This window comes from Girardinichthys multiradiatus, chromosome 12 (genome assembly GCF_021462225.1).
Source record: "Girardinichthys multiradiatus isolate DD_20200921_A chromosome 12, DD_fGirMul_XY1, whole genome shotgun sequence".
Lineage (NCBI taxonomy): Eukaryota > Metazoa > Chordata > Actinopteri > Cyprinodontiformes > Goodeidae > Girardinichthys > Girardinichthys multiradiatus.
In genome coordinates this window covers 39,888,545-39,906,492 of record NC_061805.1, presented here as the reverse complement: position 1 = coordinate 39,906,492, position 17,948 = coordinate 39,888,545, and the positions used below count along the sequence as shown (strand labels likewise).

At 39.2% G+C, this 17,948-nt stretch overlaps 1 protein-coding gene across 1 annotated transcript in view; it reads left to right on the top strand.

Annotated features, from left to right (window-relative positions):
- The window catches only part of adgra2 (adhesion G protein-coupled receptor A2), a 64,917-nt gene that overhangs the window by 28,173 nt on the left and 18,796 nt on the right, over window positions 1-17,948 (top strand). Inside the window, exon 2 of the mRNA XM_047381817.1 lies at window positions 3,765-3,836. Within this exon, the coding sequence (XP_047237773.1) occupies window positions 3,765-3,836 (72 nt within the window). The remainder of the gene's footprint in view (window positions 1-3,764; window positions 3,837-17,948) is intronic.

Below are 17,948 nucleotides of genomic sequence, written 5' to 3'. Positions count from 1 at the left end.
TAAAAACCCTTTGTGGTCTGTAGTGGTTAAGTGAATAAGAAACGGTAAAAACGGTTTAAAGATAGCATCTACGGTGTAGCCTGAACTAAGTTAGCAATGTGTGCTGCCGTGGCCTGGGCCATACATCTGATAGGTCTTGATGGCAGATTGGGCCAATCTGCCATCTGATCTGCATCCTATGGTGTGCAGAAACAAGCCACTCATGTACAGAAAAGCCTCAGGAGTGATCCAGCACTGCACAGTGTGGATGCACTCTATTCTGTCTCTGCTGTCATCTGCTTCCGGACACTGCTCCATCTGTCTGATGGCTGTCCAGGAAGTGCTCTCTCCACAACCCCTGACCTCCAAAACCGGTTTCCGAATAAACAGCTAATTGGCTGGGTTTCCTGTTTAGCCTAATGGGAATGCTTGACTATTTCTGTCTGTTTACAGAGTTGTGGCTGGCCCTCTTTCTCAGAGTCGTGCTCTTTGCATTGTTTATGAAAGAACAATGTGCTTTGCTACAACTGCACTTCGAACTTAAGGCTTTGGGATCCATGCAGCAGGATCCAGGTCCTGTAGCTCCTCTTTGTTCCTGGAAACATCTGCGTTTTGTTGTCTGCTGGAGGAAGGTATATTTTAGACTCTAGTAACATCCTAATTTAAGGATTATAATGAGAAATTGTAACTCATGTGCAATGCCGTCCAATATGCACCTCTGTCCTTGCTTGTAGTGTAAATACTTGAAAGGGATTTATTGTTCCTATAAACAGACACACATAAGGGCATCCAAGCACACCAAAAGCCAACAAGTATCCTACCCCCTTCAAATAATCATTGTTCAGAATAATAAGCTCGGCCAAAAATGAACTATTTGTTTCTAAACTATCTGCTTTGAGTTAAATGCCCCATGTCTTTCCCAGATGTGACTTTCTCCTATCTGTGTTGAATTATTCAGTTACTTCCAGGTCTTCTGCAGCTTTGTCTGCACCCATTTATAGAAGAGATTCTGTGCCAAAAATTGAGTGAAAGACCTTGAGGATCAGGAGTCATGGGTTGAAATTCCGGCTATGCTATTAAAAGGCTTCTTTAACCCATTGCCACATTGTGGATTTGTAAATATGACTTATTTTTATTTTTTTGTACGTTGTTTTAAAAATTTAACTTTAATTTGATATCTATTTTAAGCACTTGAAGAAAATATATTGCACAAATATTTTATTTTAAATGCTTAGTCAAACAGTTTTTACAGTCATTACTAGTGGGGAGGAGCCAGTCCTTTTAAAAAACATGAAAATTAAGTTCTCTTTTTTTCTGATTTTTAAACGAAACGTTTTACTTTCTGACAATATTGACTAAAGTGTGGAGGATTTCTGGACCAAAAGATGATTTGCTTCAAGGGCTGACTTTTGTTTTCAAGCTGTTCTCATGAGTAAAAGACTGAAGTAAAGAGGTGAGTCAGTCCGGTTTATCCCCATATTACCAAGATTGGACGATTAAATGTAGTCATTAACTTGAGCTGGAAGGCGCGGAGCTAAAGGCAGCATTTTTATTGATGTGGCAGGAAACGGGGGGGGAGAGTAGTGGGGGCTGTCGGCTGCTGCTGAATCTGTAAATCTCACAGACTGTTTGCAGTCAGCTCCCACTTTTAAAGACACACACACACAGCAACCCTGTCTCGATTAAGAACGCACTTAATGTCACAAACAGCCCATTAAGCACCATGTGGTAGGAGCAGAGACGATGTGAAACTGAAGGGTGTGTTAATGATCGCTGCCTGTTGCCAGGGCGAGGCCGTAGCAGGTCTGTGGATCCAGACACAGTTGAGGTAAACATGCAGAAGTCTGCTTCCATTAAATTAAACTTGTGAGGTCACAGATGTTGGTTATGTTTTAGTTTTGAAAAATTAGCACTGACTTTTTAGGGTTCATATGGAGCTGTAATACTTACTTTATCAGTACTTGTTCAGAGTGTGTTTTTAAAGATTTTCATAAGAAGTTCCTCCACACTAAATGTTACATGTGTACCAGCATACATTTTAAAGCAGTAATGCAACATTTTGTCTTTTTCCATTTGCTCTTTTGTCACATAAAATAAATAAAAAATAAACTCTACTTGTGCTGCAAGCTTGAATGGAAAACTTCCTGTCCATAAGTTAGAAAAATAAACAGAACAATCCTCTGATTTCAGAACTAAAAGTGGAACGACTGGTTTCACTAACCCTCAAAATCCAATATGGCTGCTGTGCGTTTAGAACTTTGCAAACTGAAACAGTAAGTACAATCTGATGGTGAAGAGCACAAGCAGATTGCAAGCAGAACAAGTAGAACTCCTACTGTTTTGCCAACTTGCAACTAGAACACTACTTCTGTTTTTGGTTTTTACTTTGAATATTAAAGAAACCAAACATAAGTAGTTACATATGGCTCTTCTTGGTCAACTGTCCTCCACTTCAGTTTCTCCTGGGGTTTTTCAAACTATTCCTCACTGCATTTCCCCTCTAAGGTATCTGTTCAGAGCAAAGATCAGTGTGCTTGAACTAGTCTAATTTTAAGAGTCTTAGCTGGTATTTTTAAACATTACATAAGAGCTAAATGTATTTTTAAGATAAGTGTGGAAAAGAAAGATAGGCCATCACAATTGTCCAAATGGCTACAAACAGATTGTTAGAAAAAGTCGCTCTGGGCAGGGCCTTTTTTATATATGGGCGGTATGGCTCACCACCCAGGATAGTATAGCCTGGGGGGGAGGCAAAAAACTTTTAAATTTTTTTATATTCTATCATTCTGTTCCTGATGATGCACTAGGAGGCAACTGTGGCTTAGTGGGAAAAGTAGTTGTCTTGTAATCTGAAATATGTGGGTTCAATTCCAGCTTCCTCCTGCCAAATGACAATGTGTGGCCAAGGGACCTGTGTGAATGTGTGCACATTTGAAAGTGTGATTGGGTGAATGTAGCTCTTGTGTAAAGTGCTTTGAGTGGTTGTTATGAATGGAAAAGCGCTGTATAAATTCAGTCCATTATAGGGTTTTTAAGAATTCCTCCTTAATTAAAAATCAAAAATACTTTGGCTGATTAAACCTAAACAGATTTATTTTACCCTGCAGATGGACAAGAAAATACTATTTTTCGGCATCAGGAGCACCGTAGGTTAAGTCAAGGATAAAAAAAAAATGGCAAATGCTATTTTTAGAGAATGGTAAAACCTGAGTTCAACAGGTTTGATTTGTGGATTCTTCACTATACTTATTAAAAAATTATTCCCTAGTTTTTGAAAAATATCGATAATTGTTGCAGAACTATTCCATTATTGTAAAACTATTCGTTAATAGTCACCACAAAAATCAGAGGTTTATTGATGAGGTCAATGTCAGACAAAGTGATCTTATCCTTAATTCCTCTGTCCTACTCTGACCTTTGGCCTGATAAGAGCCATACAAGCCAACTGACTCGCTGGTAGAGAAAAAGGCTAATTAACAAGACGTGTCATATTTGTTTGATCTATAAAGACATTCTTTTGATGTAAAAAACTATGCTGAATGATTATTAAGATCACAGCCTCTCTCCTATCTTACACTGTCTTTGGAACCATCTTTAGTTAATGTCTCCGGTCAAGCTAATCTCTCATGTGACTGCAGCAAGTCGACATTTTTTCTTGCTTCCATCATTTGACATTGTTCTTCATTTTATCTGTAATTAAATTTCCATTAGTTATAGATTGTCAATTTTGCATTTTTAATGGGTCAAAATGGATTATCTGTAACATGTTTTCTTCTAATTCACAGAATACTGAGCCACAACAAAATCCGATTTCTAAGAAATGGATCCTTCATTGGAATTAACTCCTTGGAAAAGCTGTGAGTATCCTGTTTCCTGTACTTCCCTTAAACTAAATTTTTTGAGGTGCGGCGCTCAGCAGTGGTAAAGCAAGCCGTATAAAGGCTTCAGCCCTCGACGCAGCTGTCCCCTGATTCGCGTCCCAGTTACTGCGACCTATGCTGCATGTCTCCCCCCTTTCTTCAACCCATTTCCTATCTGCCTACTTTCAAAAAAATGACAAAGGCCACTTGTGCCGCAAAATAAATCTAAAAAAGAAACATTTTATTTTTTGTCTCAAATAACCCTCAACGTATGACCCAGAAGCCTCAAATCTGTTTTTGGCTTTTTGAAATAACACTCAGATGTTAGTGGGTATCACTTCTGCATAGGCTGTTATAATATTGTATATAGATAATGTAATATTGTATATAGATTTATTTGATGCCTCTATGGGAAACATGCTTTTTAGCTTGGCTCTGGACTAGTCCTTGAGGAGATGAATGGTGTCAGAGAAGACATGAGCAGCTCTGTCCGCATTTACTCAAAGATGGGCTTTATTCCAGCAGGGAGGATGATACACTCAGACTGGCTATCACAGAGTTATGTTGAAAACCTCATATAATTACCCTTCAGCCCTTCATTATTTGATAAACCTTACTCCAAAAGACAAGATAAGAGAGATATCTGGCAAGAGGACTGTGTTGGCAGTTCTGCCTGCAGCTTCAGACAGTCTGGCCCTCATTCACAGCATCACAATCTCTCTCTGTGAGACAAGATATGGACATGGTGACTTCTGGGACAATTGTGACATGATCCTCAAGACTGCTGGTGACGGTCATGGAACCACTATGCAAACTTTCTTTGGCTCTGCAGTAGCCGTAAACACACAGCAGATAAGATCTAAAAAGACTAAATTGAGCTTAATAGGTGCTTAACACTTTAAAAGAGAAGATAGTCCTACATTATTAATTTTATGATAGTTGTGTTGGCTATGCGAGGGCCTCCCCCCATTGATTTCTTTATCTTTTTATAAGAATTGGAAAGACTTATGTCAGTTGACTGGTTTTTAAGCAAAGTCCACAAATGTCTAATATGTTGTAGGTCAGGAAATTTCCAGAAGCTTAATCTTAACCTGTTTTATCCATTCAAAACACAGTTTTGTTATGTGTTTCGGATCATTTTTGTGTTGGAACACCCAATGGTGTCTAACTTTTATTGCTGTAGTTGTTGCTTTGAGGGGATGGTGACACATCCAGAGTTTGTCCTTTAATTATTCCATCCACTTTGTGCAGTGCACATGGACAACTGGCTGAAAAGCAGACCCTGAACATGATGGTACGACCACCATGCTTGACATACTCAAATTTGAAAGCTTCATCTTGACTTCTCGAAATAGGGCTGCACATTGTCAAACTGTTGAAGATTGTGTTGATGATAGTGATTAAGATTAACCCTCATTTTTCCCTCTACTCTCTTTCTTTTACATCTTTACAACAACCCCCCTTAATTCTCCTTGAGCTTTCTGATCTTGGTCACGAACGTGTGTATTAGATGTGGGTATAAAGGACAGTGGAAGCTCATCCAAGTAGCTAAATACAGCTCGAACATCCACCTAGAATTATACCAGGAAAATGCTCATAGCTACAAAAAGTGTGCAGTTTCTCTGCATCTAGGTATGAGCCAGTTATCCAAATAATATTGTGGAGCATGTATATATCTGAACCTGTATAAAAATTGACCCTGTGTGGATTAAAGGAACTTTTCTGTAAATTCAAACCTGTGCCAGTTGTGCCAAACCCAGCTGTAGTTTTGAAAAATTGCAATTCAAATGCTTCATAATGAGTGTATACAAACTTCTCTCCAGCACAGTGTATCAGAGCTTATATCAAACTACTGGTTGTATGGACACTCTGATGTAAGATCCATGTCTATTTTCCAGTAAATCTTAATGGGAACAATAAACATGTGTAGCACCAATATGGATCCTTCAGACTGACAGAGACACTTGTTTTGTTGAAGAGGTTTGTAGGTATGTTGAAGGAATATTACTACCAGAGCTGCCACCGATAATGCTAACAAGCTTCTCAAAAACAAAAGAAAATATAGCAATTTGCTGAAGTTGTTGGCTTGTTAGTGCCTACCTAGCAGAGCTCATATCAGACATGTCAGTGAAGAACAGAAAGTAAATTTGCACAAAACACAGTTTTTTTCAGTGTCTGGCATGAGAACGCCAGAGTTGTCTGTTCTGTTCCAACTGTGTTGGACCATGGGCTCAAATTGATCTGTGGACAACAGCACAAGATATATTTGACATAATGCAATTGAAATCATCACAGATATTAAAGTCCGAACAGAAATAAACCTGTAGCTTAAAGGATTTGATGTAAAATGAACCCAAGCTGCTTGTTTTTGTTAGAACGGACAGAGCTCCTTATAGGTACTGCAGAGTCAACCTGAGTCTGCCCACAGACAGAGCTTTACACCTAACTATTTTAATGAACATAAATAATTCACAATCAAATAATCAGGGACACAATCTTTAAAAATGCTGCCATTAGCAATAATTATTTACCTCCCACTGAACTAATTTCATCACACACCTAAAACAAACAATGCACATATTTCCTTAGATTGAGATTGCTTAGATTGAGATTTATACAGAATCAATAAAACATAATTTTACCTTAGCTATGGATTATAAGATAAACATAATAATTGACATAATCAATGACTATTTTTATGAGAATCAAATTAATGCCCATATCCTTATGTTTCATTGAGTAAATACAGACAAACAAACAGAGATAAAAAAGATACTAAAGTTATGACGGAAAGCGTTATGAATCTGAACTTGAAAAAAACAACTTTTATGGAAAGTTTATTGGTATCTCAGGAATCTAAGTAAAGGGACTTCACATATAAGATTTTGAGGTTCTAATGCCGAACATTAATCTCAATGCAAAATGGAAAAGGAAGAACAAATTCAAAGTTTCCAAAAAACCTTTCGAAGTGTCAGGTTCTCAGACTAGAGCCAACATGAGAGAACACAAAAAGCATGCCTGCTGTTGCAGTGTTGATCGGGCAAAACGTTTTGCTAGCTTTGATTGTTCATGTATTGCTCTGGTAAGCTCATCAGAGCTTTCGGTGAAGGAGTTGTCTTGAGGGCTGATCACCCAATCAGAATAGGACTTGGGGTTAGACATTATACAACCAACAAAAATTGTAATTATTCTTTCATTTTTTTCTCCTAAATTTAGATTAGAAAGAGACCAAAAATCTGACCAAATTATATTGAATAAAAGGCTATCTCTGACCTGAAGATGATTTCACAGTTAAGGTTTTAAACATGTAAACATTAAACTGAATAAAAAGGCACAATAAGAGTTTAGCACATAAAGAAACTCTGACACATATTAACCCCTTACAAACTATTGTTGAATGAATTAGCTTCAAACCACCACATAGCCAAGGTGGTGTATGTATACCACTAATGCCTGTAGATGCACATTCTACTCACAAGAAAGATTGCATTGGAAGCACTTTGCCACCATCCAGCAGTCAGAGTTAAGCCTAATTTAGCTCCTTTGCATACTAAATACCTAAATGTATATGTTTTATTTGTACTGTATTCAAATGAACAATCTCTACTTACTTTAGAATCGGCCTGAATTCAAAAAGAAAAAGTATATATATATATAAATCTATATATATATATAATTATAAAACAAATCAGGTGTTAAGGTTAATTGGAATTCAGACGACACTGTCTTCATATCTTGGAGGTTCAGTACCACATCCACGGGATTAAAAAGTTGATCTCAGTGTATAGCGATGACATTTGAAAGTGGCCTGTAGTGTGAAAGGTCAGATATGTGTGTTTGCGTTCCCTTCAACATGGAGTCTAACTAACATGGGCACACACGGTTGCCTATGGTCCACAGTGGGAGATGTAAGCATTGCTGTAAAGGCAGAAGCTAACATAAATCATGCGGACCACATTTTACTCCTCTGCCACAGCCTAGGCTTTAGTCTCTGAGGCAGAGCAGTGGAGGTCTTTTCGCTCTCTCTGACGTCTCCAACCTTTAATTGAGTACTCAACACAACTTGTAATTACATCTGAGCTCATAGGAAAATCACCGTCTGTTGTAAAAAATGTCCCATTGAAATTTACTGTTGTAGTCTTGGAAGGGTTTGATGGGATCAACTGAGATGTGAGTTTACAGCAAAGGTTTCAATGTTAGTTTTCTTCATACTGCGAGATTACAGTTTTGTTTTGTCTCTTCGCTCCACTGTGACTCCTCGGGTCGTCTCATTGTTTCCAGTTTGGCGTCTACATGTGCTTGTTATTTGCAGTAGTTACGAACACTTACTCATTTTATGCGGTCAGTGCTGTAATTAAGGGCCAGCCCACTGGGACTTGGTAAACACACATCAGGGAATTACATTGCATCTCTGCCCCAAAGTGACAAGGATAAACAAAGTCTGCTCCCCTAACTACACACACACACTCCTGGCCCATTTCTGTTGTGACTCTTCCAGCATCGACATCTTTGTTTTACCTAATATGGAAAGCTTAACATACTGTATGGGGTGATTATTTTAAAATTGTCTGGTAATTCTCCTGGTAGACACACGCTCACGTCCACACACTTTTACCAGACATCTATTCAGTGCTAAAAGGAGTCTGATCTGTTGCTGCTAAGAGAATCCAGCTCGTGGGCAGGCCACCCTCCTTTAAGCTGGGGCCAGACAGCACAGCAATCCACACAGTTAGCTCTTTCATTGGTACAAAACGCCTCAAAGCCACCATTGCCTTCAAAACTTGCCAAACCATCCAAGTATGGAGGGGCAATTTAGGCTTGTTTGTTTTTGCCCTTTTACTGGACTGCTGTGTTTTTGTAACTCTTTTAAACCCGCTTGCCATCCAACAGCTACATTTGAATCTTGGAATAATTTGTGTCGTTCCAGCTCTATAAGGCTGAACACACCCTTTAATCATATCTGGATTCTGTGGCGATTCCTGCTCTGTGCACAATAAATCAACTTAGCAGGATAGTTCTTGAAGTTAGGTTTTGTTTGAAGGTTTTTAAGCAGCTATTGCCTTAGTTTGACCCAGGGGCTGCATATAACAACTACTCTGGGATGGGGCAAGACCCATAGACTCTGACTATCCCAGTCGTTAGTTGGTAGAATATATATATTCTACCAACTAACGTAGAATATATATATATATATATATATATATATATATATATATATATATATATATGTATGTATGTATGTATGTATGTATGTGTGTGCTTGTGGATTAACAATGAATACATGTTATAAGTAACATTACTATAACTGTAATAATTAATATGTGGTGTTCCTTTTCCATTTTACATAAAAGCTGCATTTTTGTTTAAGATCTTTGTGTCAATACTGTAAAACCGGGGTATTTTTACTCAAGATTATCCTGCCCTTTATATTGTCATACGCCTGCAGATAAGATATTAACTGATTACAGCAATAAAATAACCTTACTTCAAAACTCCTGAATTATTCCTTTCATATCCAGCATCAGCCCTTTGTTAATGTTCTTATGGTCCTATTTGAGTTCCTCCACCTCTGCACATCCATTGTGACAGCAGCCAATAATGGCAGCTGCACTAATGAGCCAAGAACTTTATGAGTTGTGGACAGATCCCAGCGGCCTGTCCTGTGCTGATTTGAGGTAAGGTAATGAGAATAATGAGCAAAGAGGACCCAGGCAGTTTGGCTCCTTTCCAGCTGGGCCCCACTGCACCATGGGACATGGGACAGGCAGGCAGGGCACAAGGGGCCCTCATTACCAGGTCAGTTCACCCAACATGGAGAGAGGGAGCAGAGAGGGAGGCGCAAAGGCCAGCACTGATGATGGATGAGGTATCAGCAGGGTGTTTGAAGTGGACAGGTCTGAGAGGCAGGCGTGAGGCTTGTGGTTAGGAGTGTTCAAAGGCTCAAGGTGTTGGCAGTATGATAGGTTTTGTCACCAAAAGAGTTTGAAATTACTTCCACTGTGATAATATAACTGTACCTTCTGCCTTTTAGAGAAGAATGTACACAAAATATTGTGCAGAGTCCTCTAGCTTCTTTCAACAGCAGGAAACCTGGGGTTAGTTTTGATTTATGCCTGTAAAGCAGCAAGAGTTACGGGAGATTTTATGGAAAATCTATGACATAGGCTATGACAATAAGATGACATACTAAGAAAAACATCTGGTATGATAACTCTGAGTAAAAATACCCCAGTTTCATTGTATCATGTTATCTACGCAACAGTTTTAAACAAAATAATATAATCTAATTGTTGTCATTTAAAACATAAAAGTAACAATAGTTCCTACTGCTGGCAAGATAATACATGTGAAGGAATGAAAGTGATTTTTTGGAACATCAAGTTGTGTCACATTTTTAATGGCTGGGTGTCACTTTGATGTCTCCCAGTCTAAATAGGTGTTTTGAAATAGATATGTTTTGAAATCATCTGTGAGGAATTCACAGGGAAGGAAAATGTTACTGTTGCCATGGTGACATTGTCTCATTTTGTATTTGGTTTTTTTTTTTTGCATCTGTAGGGATCAACTAAGCATCTAGGAATGTAATGTGTGTCTCCAAGTGATCATATAATTACTAGCCAAATAATCAGACATTATGTCACATTATCATTATTGTAATTAATTTTGAGCATTCTGCATGCTGAGGTGAGTGAATCTTTGTCAGAAACTCCAGAGGACTCAGGTGGAGGCCTCAACAATCTCCTGGATCAAAGACTACCTGACAAACAGACCACAGTTTGTGAGACTGAAGGGTTGTGAGTCTAACCAGGTAGTCAGCAGCACAGGAGCACCACAGGGGACTGTACTCTCACCATTCCTTTTCACTCTGTACACCTCAGACTTCCAGTACAAGACAGACTCCTGTCATCTGCAGAAATACTCGGATGATTCTGCAGTCGTGGGGTGGATCAGAGATGGACAAGAAGCTGAGTACAGGAAGGTGGTGGACCGTTTTGTGGCATGGTGTGGAAACAATCATCTCATTTTGAACGTGACTAAAACAAAGGAGATGATTGTAGATTTTAAGAGAAACAGGAATAAGTCAAAAACTATTTCTATTGTGGGAGAAGAAGTGGAGGTGGTGGAGGAGTATAAATACCTCGGAGTTCACCTGGACAACAGACTAGAGTGGCGATGCAACTGTGAAGCCATCTACAAGAAGGGACAGAGCAGACTGTACTTCTTGAGGAAGCTTAGGTCCTTTGGTGTTTGCAGCAAGATGCTGCGTATCTTCTATAAGTCTGTTGTGGAAAGAGTAATCTCTTCTGCCATCATCTGCTGGGGAAGCAGCATCAGAGCCAGGGACTTAAATTAGCTCAACAAGCTGATAAAGAAGGCTGGCTCTGTTCTGGGGACTCCTCTGGAACCTCTGGAGATCATTGTGGAAAGACGGATTCTTCATAAAATGAAGAACATTATGGAGAACCCTGAGCATCCTCTTCATGAGACTGTCCTACAACAACAGAGTGTCTTCAGTCAGAGGCTTCTTCAGATCTGCTGTAAGACGGAGCGCTACAGGAGATCCTTCCTGCCCACAGACTGTCTGCATAGAGTTGCATGAGATCAAGTGATGTTTTTATTGAGTCACTGCTGGAATATTCAGCAGTGTTAAATTTTGTAGGAGTGTGTGGTAAACCTAGCTTGTGCAAATTGATGTTGCAGAATTCTGTGATATGTCCAAGAAAGTATGCTACAATGTTAAATGTGTAAGAAGGCAATGCTGGACGATTATTTTCCAAAAGCAGCATGTCTTCCTATGCCACTGAAATGCAAGTCAGGTATGTAGTAAGTACTTTTTTACTGCCTTTTAGTCATCCATGTCGCACATTATCTGGTTGAGGCTACTGAAACAATGAATGAAACATCACCAGGTTCTTTGTATTCTGGGAAGGACCCTTATATCTCATAAATCGCAAGTGTAACACCCTAGAATAATTTTTGCACTCAAATCTACACCTGTTTTCATAAATGAGGCCCATTATGCATATCTATAGAAAATGCTTTTGCAATACCTTATTTAGAAAAGTCACCTCATATTATATCCATAATGTTATTGGAAACAAATGTTCTTACTTAATTTTTGCAAGGATATAAAATTATGCAATATTTTTTTTTAAGATTTCCAGGTGTGAAGAAAGGTTTTTCTTCTATTGTGTGCACATTCTATATTAAACTATATTACATTTTGTAAAGTCTTTCTGGCAATCTTCCTGAGCTATAGGTAAATGGATCCATATCTTCATACAGCTTTTAGTTCTTAAGATACCTGAATAATGGCCCCATTAAACGTCCTTTACATCCTCAGCCATAAAATATTTAGGCACAGCAGTCATAAACTCCCTTTTTAACTATCATTCGGATGTTTGAATGTATGTCTGGATTTGGCAGATAATGTGGTTATTTCCTTACCTTAATCACATCGAGACTTGATAGCCTATGAATAGCCATTTAAGTAGGTGAATGCACTGCTTACGGCTGAGCTCACTGTCGATTATTTTTCACTTAAATCTGAAAGACTATTTCCAACTCAACCCATTTAAAACTGTCAGTCTTCACAATCTTTAGGTGAGGTTAATAAATCTTGCTCCAACTGTTGTGATTCACTCCAGCTTTTAATGTGCATTAATAAACTAAGGGCCTGACATTAGAGTATCTGTTTGCAGGGATACTGTGACACTGCACAGCCTCTTTCTTGAGTATCAAATGCAGATTTTAAAGTGGGTAGGAGTTACTGCCACACTCCCGCTGTCACACATTTGCTTTCTCCCATGTGTTAGGTTACTAAGAAAGATGGATGGTGATCTTTTAGTTTCTACACAACGGAAAGTGTAAACAAACTTTTCCAGCCAGCTAAGTGGCAGTGTGCAGCAAAAGTTGGAGAAGGGGCAGCGCTGTGCCCATGCAGCTGGAGAAAACAGTCACTCCGGTGAGTTCTCTGTCTCAAAAAAAAAATAAAAAATTAAACTGTAGGAACAGTTGGATGGAAACTTTTTGTGGCTTTGAACCGTAATCGTTTTGAAACCTTGACATTGTTTACTGTTTCAGGCTTAGTCTAACCTAACTCATAACTTTTAGACATGATATTGTCTGTTTTTACAAGAGGGAGTGTATTTGGTTTCAGTCACTGAGTCTTGAGCGAACCTCAAAATTGCCTCTGCCATTTTGAACAGCTGAGGTTGGGAAGAGGTCCAACTTAAAGAACTTTACCATCTGACACAGGGGAAGTGGAGCCGAGCTGGTTAAAGATTGTATGCTGGTGGTTCAACAGAGAGGGAGATGAAGAGGGAGACTGAAGGTTAGAAAGACAGAAAGTACTGTTGTAGTTTGTCTTATTTTAACAGAGATTAACTTTATATCAATCCAGTTTAGCAAATTATATTTATGATATAGCAGAAGTGGGCAGCATCATAGTTGGTAAAAACAGTGGATCACTTAGAAGCCTCTCCATCTTGAAAAGGCTGGGTAAGACAAGGGTCAGATTGCTGCAACCCACCACTCTAAAAAAAACAAACGGCAGCTGTGGAGGTTACAGACAGGAATCTTGTTTCCATTTAACAACAATTGCACATTTGGGAAAGTCTGTTTTCACCCACACACCATTGAGTCGCTGTTCGTTAGGCAAAAGTTACCTAAAAAGACTATATGACATTAAGGGGTGGAGTGGGTGAGGAAGGGGTTAAGCGTGCTTGAGAGTGGAAACAGAAAAAGGGGTGCTGCTGGAGTTGATAGACTCCAGATGTGTCTTTCAGATAAACTGTAGCAAAGGGGTGTGTTTGTGTTGCAAGCTTAGAGCCTCAGTCATGACTCTGGGGGTTGATTCAAACAGCAAGCAAGCCCCCTTATAAGCGCATTAGCAATTTGTATGCTTTATATTCCCCTTACTCTGTCTGTCTCATACTCTTGCAAACATGATGGCATTTTCTTCTGGAGGAACTCAAGCTTTCTATGTACTTGATCTCCTTTGCTCATTTTCTACATTTCTCTTCTCTCAGCTTCCTGGCTTTCTGGTCGTTCCTTCCATCTGAGGCTCTATACAGACTGTATTCCACCTACTGGCAATACGATTTAATTTCACTGATTGGTCAATTACTGACACAGTCCCACTGACTCAGTTTGATGAAATGAAAGTGGAAAGCTGTCATAAATATTTTTGGAGGACAAAATCTGTTGCAAAGCTGATGGCAAACAAGAAGGTAAAGTCCAAACGCTAGATGTCTCTGGATATTTTTTTGTGATCAATTTAAACTTAAACTGTCATTGCCTTTGCTTAACTTATGAAAAATATGAGGAAGATCCAAATAAGGTCCAAAAAAAGATGTTAAAAGTCAGGCTTGGATAGCCCATTTGGACAACCCATAACCACCTTTCAACGGCATTTATTTTTCACAGGTATTTAACTTTTACACATTTCATCACATTACAACCATAAACATCAATCATATTGAATTTAAAGACCAACACAAAGTAGGGTTTTTTCTTTTTTACTAATAAAAATCGAAAAATGTGTATCATCAATATGTATATACCCCCTTTGCCACATAATTAGAAATAGACTCTGCCTGTTTGTAATTTTAATCTCAGTGAAGAAGAAATACAACTGTTTAGTGAAGTCCTAAGAGGTTAGGTGAACACACAGCATCATAAAGACAAAGGAACACAGTAGACAGGTAAAGAAGAAAGTAATGGAGAAGTTTAGAGCGTGTTTAGGTCTTAAAACAAATATCATAGGCTTAGAACATCTTCCAGAGCACTGTTCAAACCAATATCTGATTATATAAAGAGTATGGTGTAGTATAAAGTGGATACAGTAAAACAGTGTGGTTATGTCAGCCGTAAAGTGTGTAGCTGTATACACAGTCGTCCACGTATTACTGGATATAACATATGGTACAACTGTAAACCTGTGAAGATGCTACCCACCGAAGACTGGGCAAGGATAGCATGGTAACTGTGGAGGAGCTATAAGACCCACAACTCAGGTAGAAGGATTTGTTGAGGTGCTAACTATTAGTTCTACACTTAACAAAGCTGGCCTTTATGGAAAGGTGACAAGAACAAAACTGTTGTTAAAAGAATGGTATAAAAATAGCTACATTCTCCTGACATTCTCCATCTGATCTGTCTGCGTTTGAGTTATTTTGCAAAGAAGAGTGGGTTAACATTTCAGCCTGTAGATGTGCAAACCTAAAACAGACATATACCAAAGGCCTTCCAGCTGGGGAATAAATACAAATACATACCATACTTTCAGGATTTCTATTTGCAAAAGATTCGGAAAACCATGTATGCTTCACAGTTATGCACTACATTGTTGATTTATCACATGAATTGCAAATAAACTTCACTTTGATGATGTATTGTCCTAAAATGTGAAAACATTCAAGGAGGTTTAAATATTTTGCAAGACACTGTGTATGCACCATCAAATACATAACTGAAGTGTTTTTTTTTTTGGATACTTTGATTGGTGGTAGGTTTTCCAAAAACCGCTGAGTTTTGCCTTTCAACAAGCCTCAGCTGGAGTCAGTAATGGTTACAGTGTTTCTCTTGGCAGGGAACATCTCCATCTCCTTGTGCTGCAGATTATAGAAACATATAATCAACTAAGGAAATTTGAAAATTCAAATACAAGTATGCTGCTATTCCTGTGCATACTGCCAATTACCATGGAGAGTTTTTGTCAATGTCTATCATGCATGCAATCATCAGATGATGACCATGCAAAAACGTTTACATGCTTGAAGAGAAAAATTTTGAGCACATGCCCACTGGCAAAACACCGAATTTATAAAAATAATTGTATCTTTTGTTCGTTGATGTCTCCTGGCTGAAACACAGCAATTACTTTGAAACCAAACGTTGATCAGGTGTATCCAATCTGAGAGGAACCAGAAAAAAAGAAAGAAAAATAATCTAGGGAAGGAGCAGTATAGCAGGAAATTAGTATAAAAAACAAGAGCTCTGTAAATCCTGGTTTCCTGTTTTGGGGGAAGGCAAAAGCACGTTTGGGGCCTGCATTACAGAGACCCCATTGTGAGCAAGTGTGTTGTTGAGTAGGGAGGTAGGGTCCACAGGGCCGTACACAGGGACAGTTTATGCTCAGTTCTGAATCCCTTAACCCACCTGCCCCTCCCTACAGGGGAAAGCTAGCTATTAAAAAAAGCAGAAAAAGGAAACTGTAAAAATAAACGAGTGAGGGCCTCTGCGAGAGATGCCAACCAGACAGGAAATGACACGCTGCCCGTTAATGGTCTCCAGTGATGTCTGTCAGCAACCAAGGTGCAAGTTAATACCAGGTACTTTTTAGAAACAGACTGGTCTGGATCAAGAGAAATGTACATTTGAAGTACAGATGTGTCTTTTAATTGGCTTTTTTTTTTTTGTTAAAACCTCTTGGTTCCAGTCATTGTTTTATTTTGTTTATTTAACCTTTATTTAACCAGATAAGACAATTGAGAACTAGTTCTCATTTACAATGCTAACCGGGCAGTCTGGTGATAAAGACTGGCCAATGCTTAGTTCCGGTCCTTTTTCCAGCTCCCTCCAGGCCCAGAGGCTCAAACAATGTCAGCTCCTAGGCTTCTGATAATAGAGCACTCCACGTCTTCATTAATACCCTCCTGCTGCCGTACAAGCACACGGCTCCTCTCCAGTACTGCATGGGGCCCAGGTGCTCATCCCCTGCACACCCACAGAGCGGTGACTCTTCAGAACAACCACAGGAACTGCCCCATTGATCAGGAGGAGTTTGTCGGGAATAAAAAAAAGGACATTCTTAATGGCAGCCTCTGGTGTCAGACAATAGCCCCCTTTTTGGCAGGGAGCGAGCTTGGGTCTGTCACAATCAAATCATACAGGCCACATTTTGTGAATTGGCTAGTGCACTGCACTCAGGAGTATAAAATGTGTAACTTGAGAAGGCAAAATGCTTACAGTCTTGTTTTGAAAAAGCTGCTTCTGAGGACCATAATATAAAAACAAATCTTCAACATTAATTCCTAGGATTTTAGACAACAAAATGTTCACTCTCAGTAATCGCTTGTCTCTGCATTTATCCTCTCGCTTGATGACGACTGTTGTCATCGTTGTCAAGGCCACTGAGCTGTGAAGCTGTTGTTAGTGAGAGCGAAAGACACCTCTAGAGGTCACAGACACGAGTCATGACCCAGGCATGAGGTGAAACCTGGAGCCAACAGGATTTTAGGTTTAAAATAACGCTGGAAACAAATCAGAAATGTGCAACTGAGTGCTAAGGGACAGCCACTGAGATTCAGACCTGACTGAGATGGTGTTAAGGGCTGGCACATGGGCCTCAGATTCTACTGGCTCGGGGGATCTCCTCCACATTCCCCAGCTTGGTGAAGAGAGAGTGTGCTGTATCTGAGTTGGTTAACTATTGTTATCCAGTAGATCCATGCGCACACATTTCACCCTTTTATCCAGACAGGAAATGCAGATGTTTGTATACACGTCTGCCTCTATACCCTGATGAGAGACACACCGACCTAAATTTTGTGGCTGGTTCTTGATCGTCACCTTTTATAATGCTTTGCCCTGCCAGTAAAGATTTTACCAGATTTCTCCTAAAGACCTATAATTAAGAGCATTCTGTCAATAATGATCTTCATTAGGAGCAACATCATGGCTTGTCTGTAAGAAAGCAGTCATATAAAATTGGTTTTCACTATTATTTTAAACAAAGACAAAATTATTTAAAAGATTTGACATCTTTATCTGTTTTAGTATCTAACTGCTACTTCACACTGACTCCGTCATCTGTGCGTTTCACTTTCTGTCGCAAATAGAAGCCATTATACTCAATGTGATAATTCACGCTAGATCCCTGGCACCGGGGCACGACGGAGAGCCGGTAATATGTCATCCGCCAGACATACAGATTGAGTCTATTGTTGACAGATGATGAAGCACAATATTTCAATAAGAGGAAGATAAACGGTTGACGGACCTGTTGTCAAATGCATAAATGGATCCTAAAAATGCGAATGTGAATTGATACACCACCCAATGTGCAAAGGATGATAGCACGGACACAGAACATAAGTCTGTGTG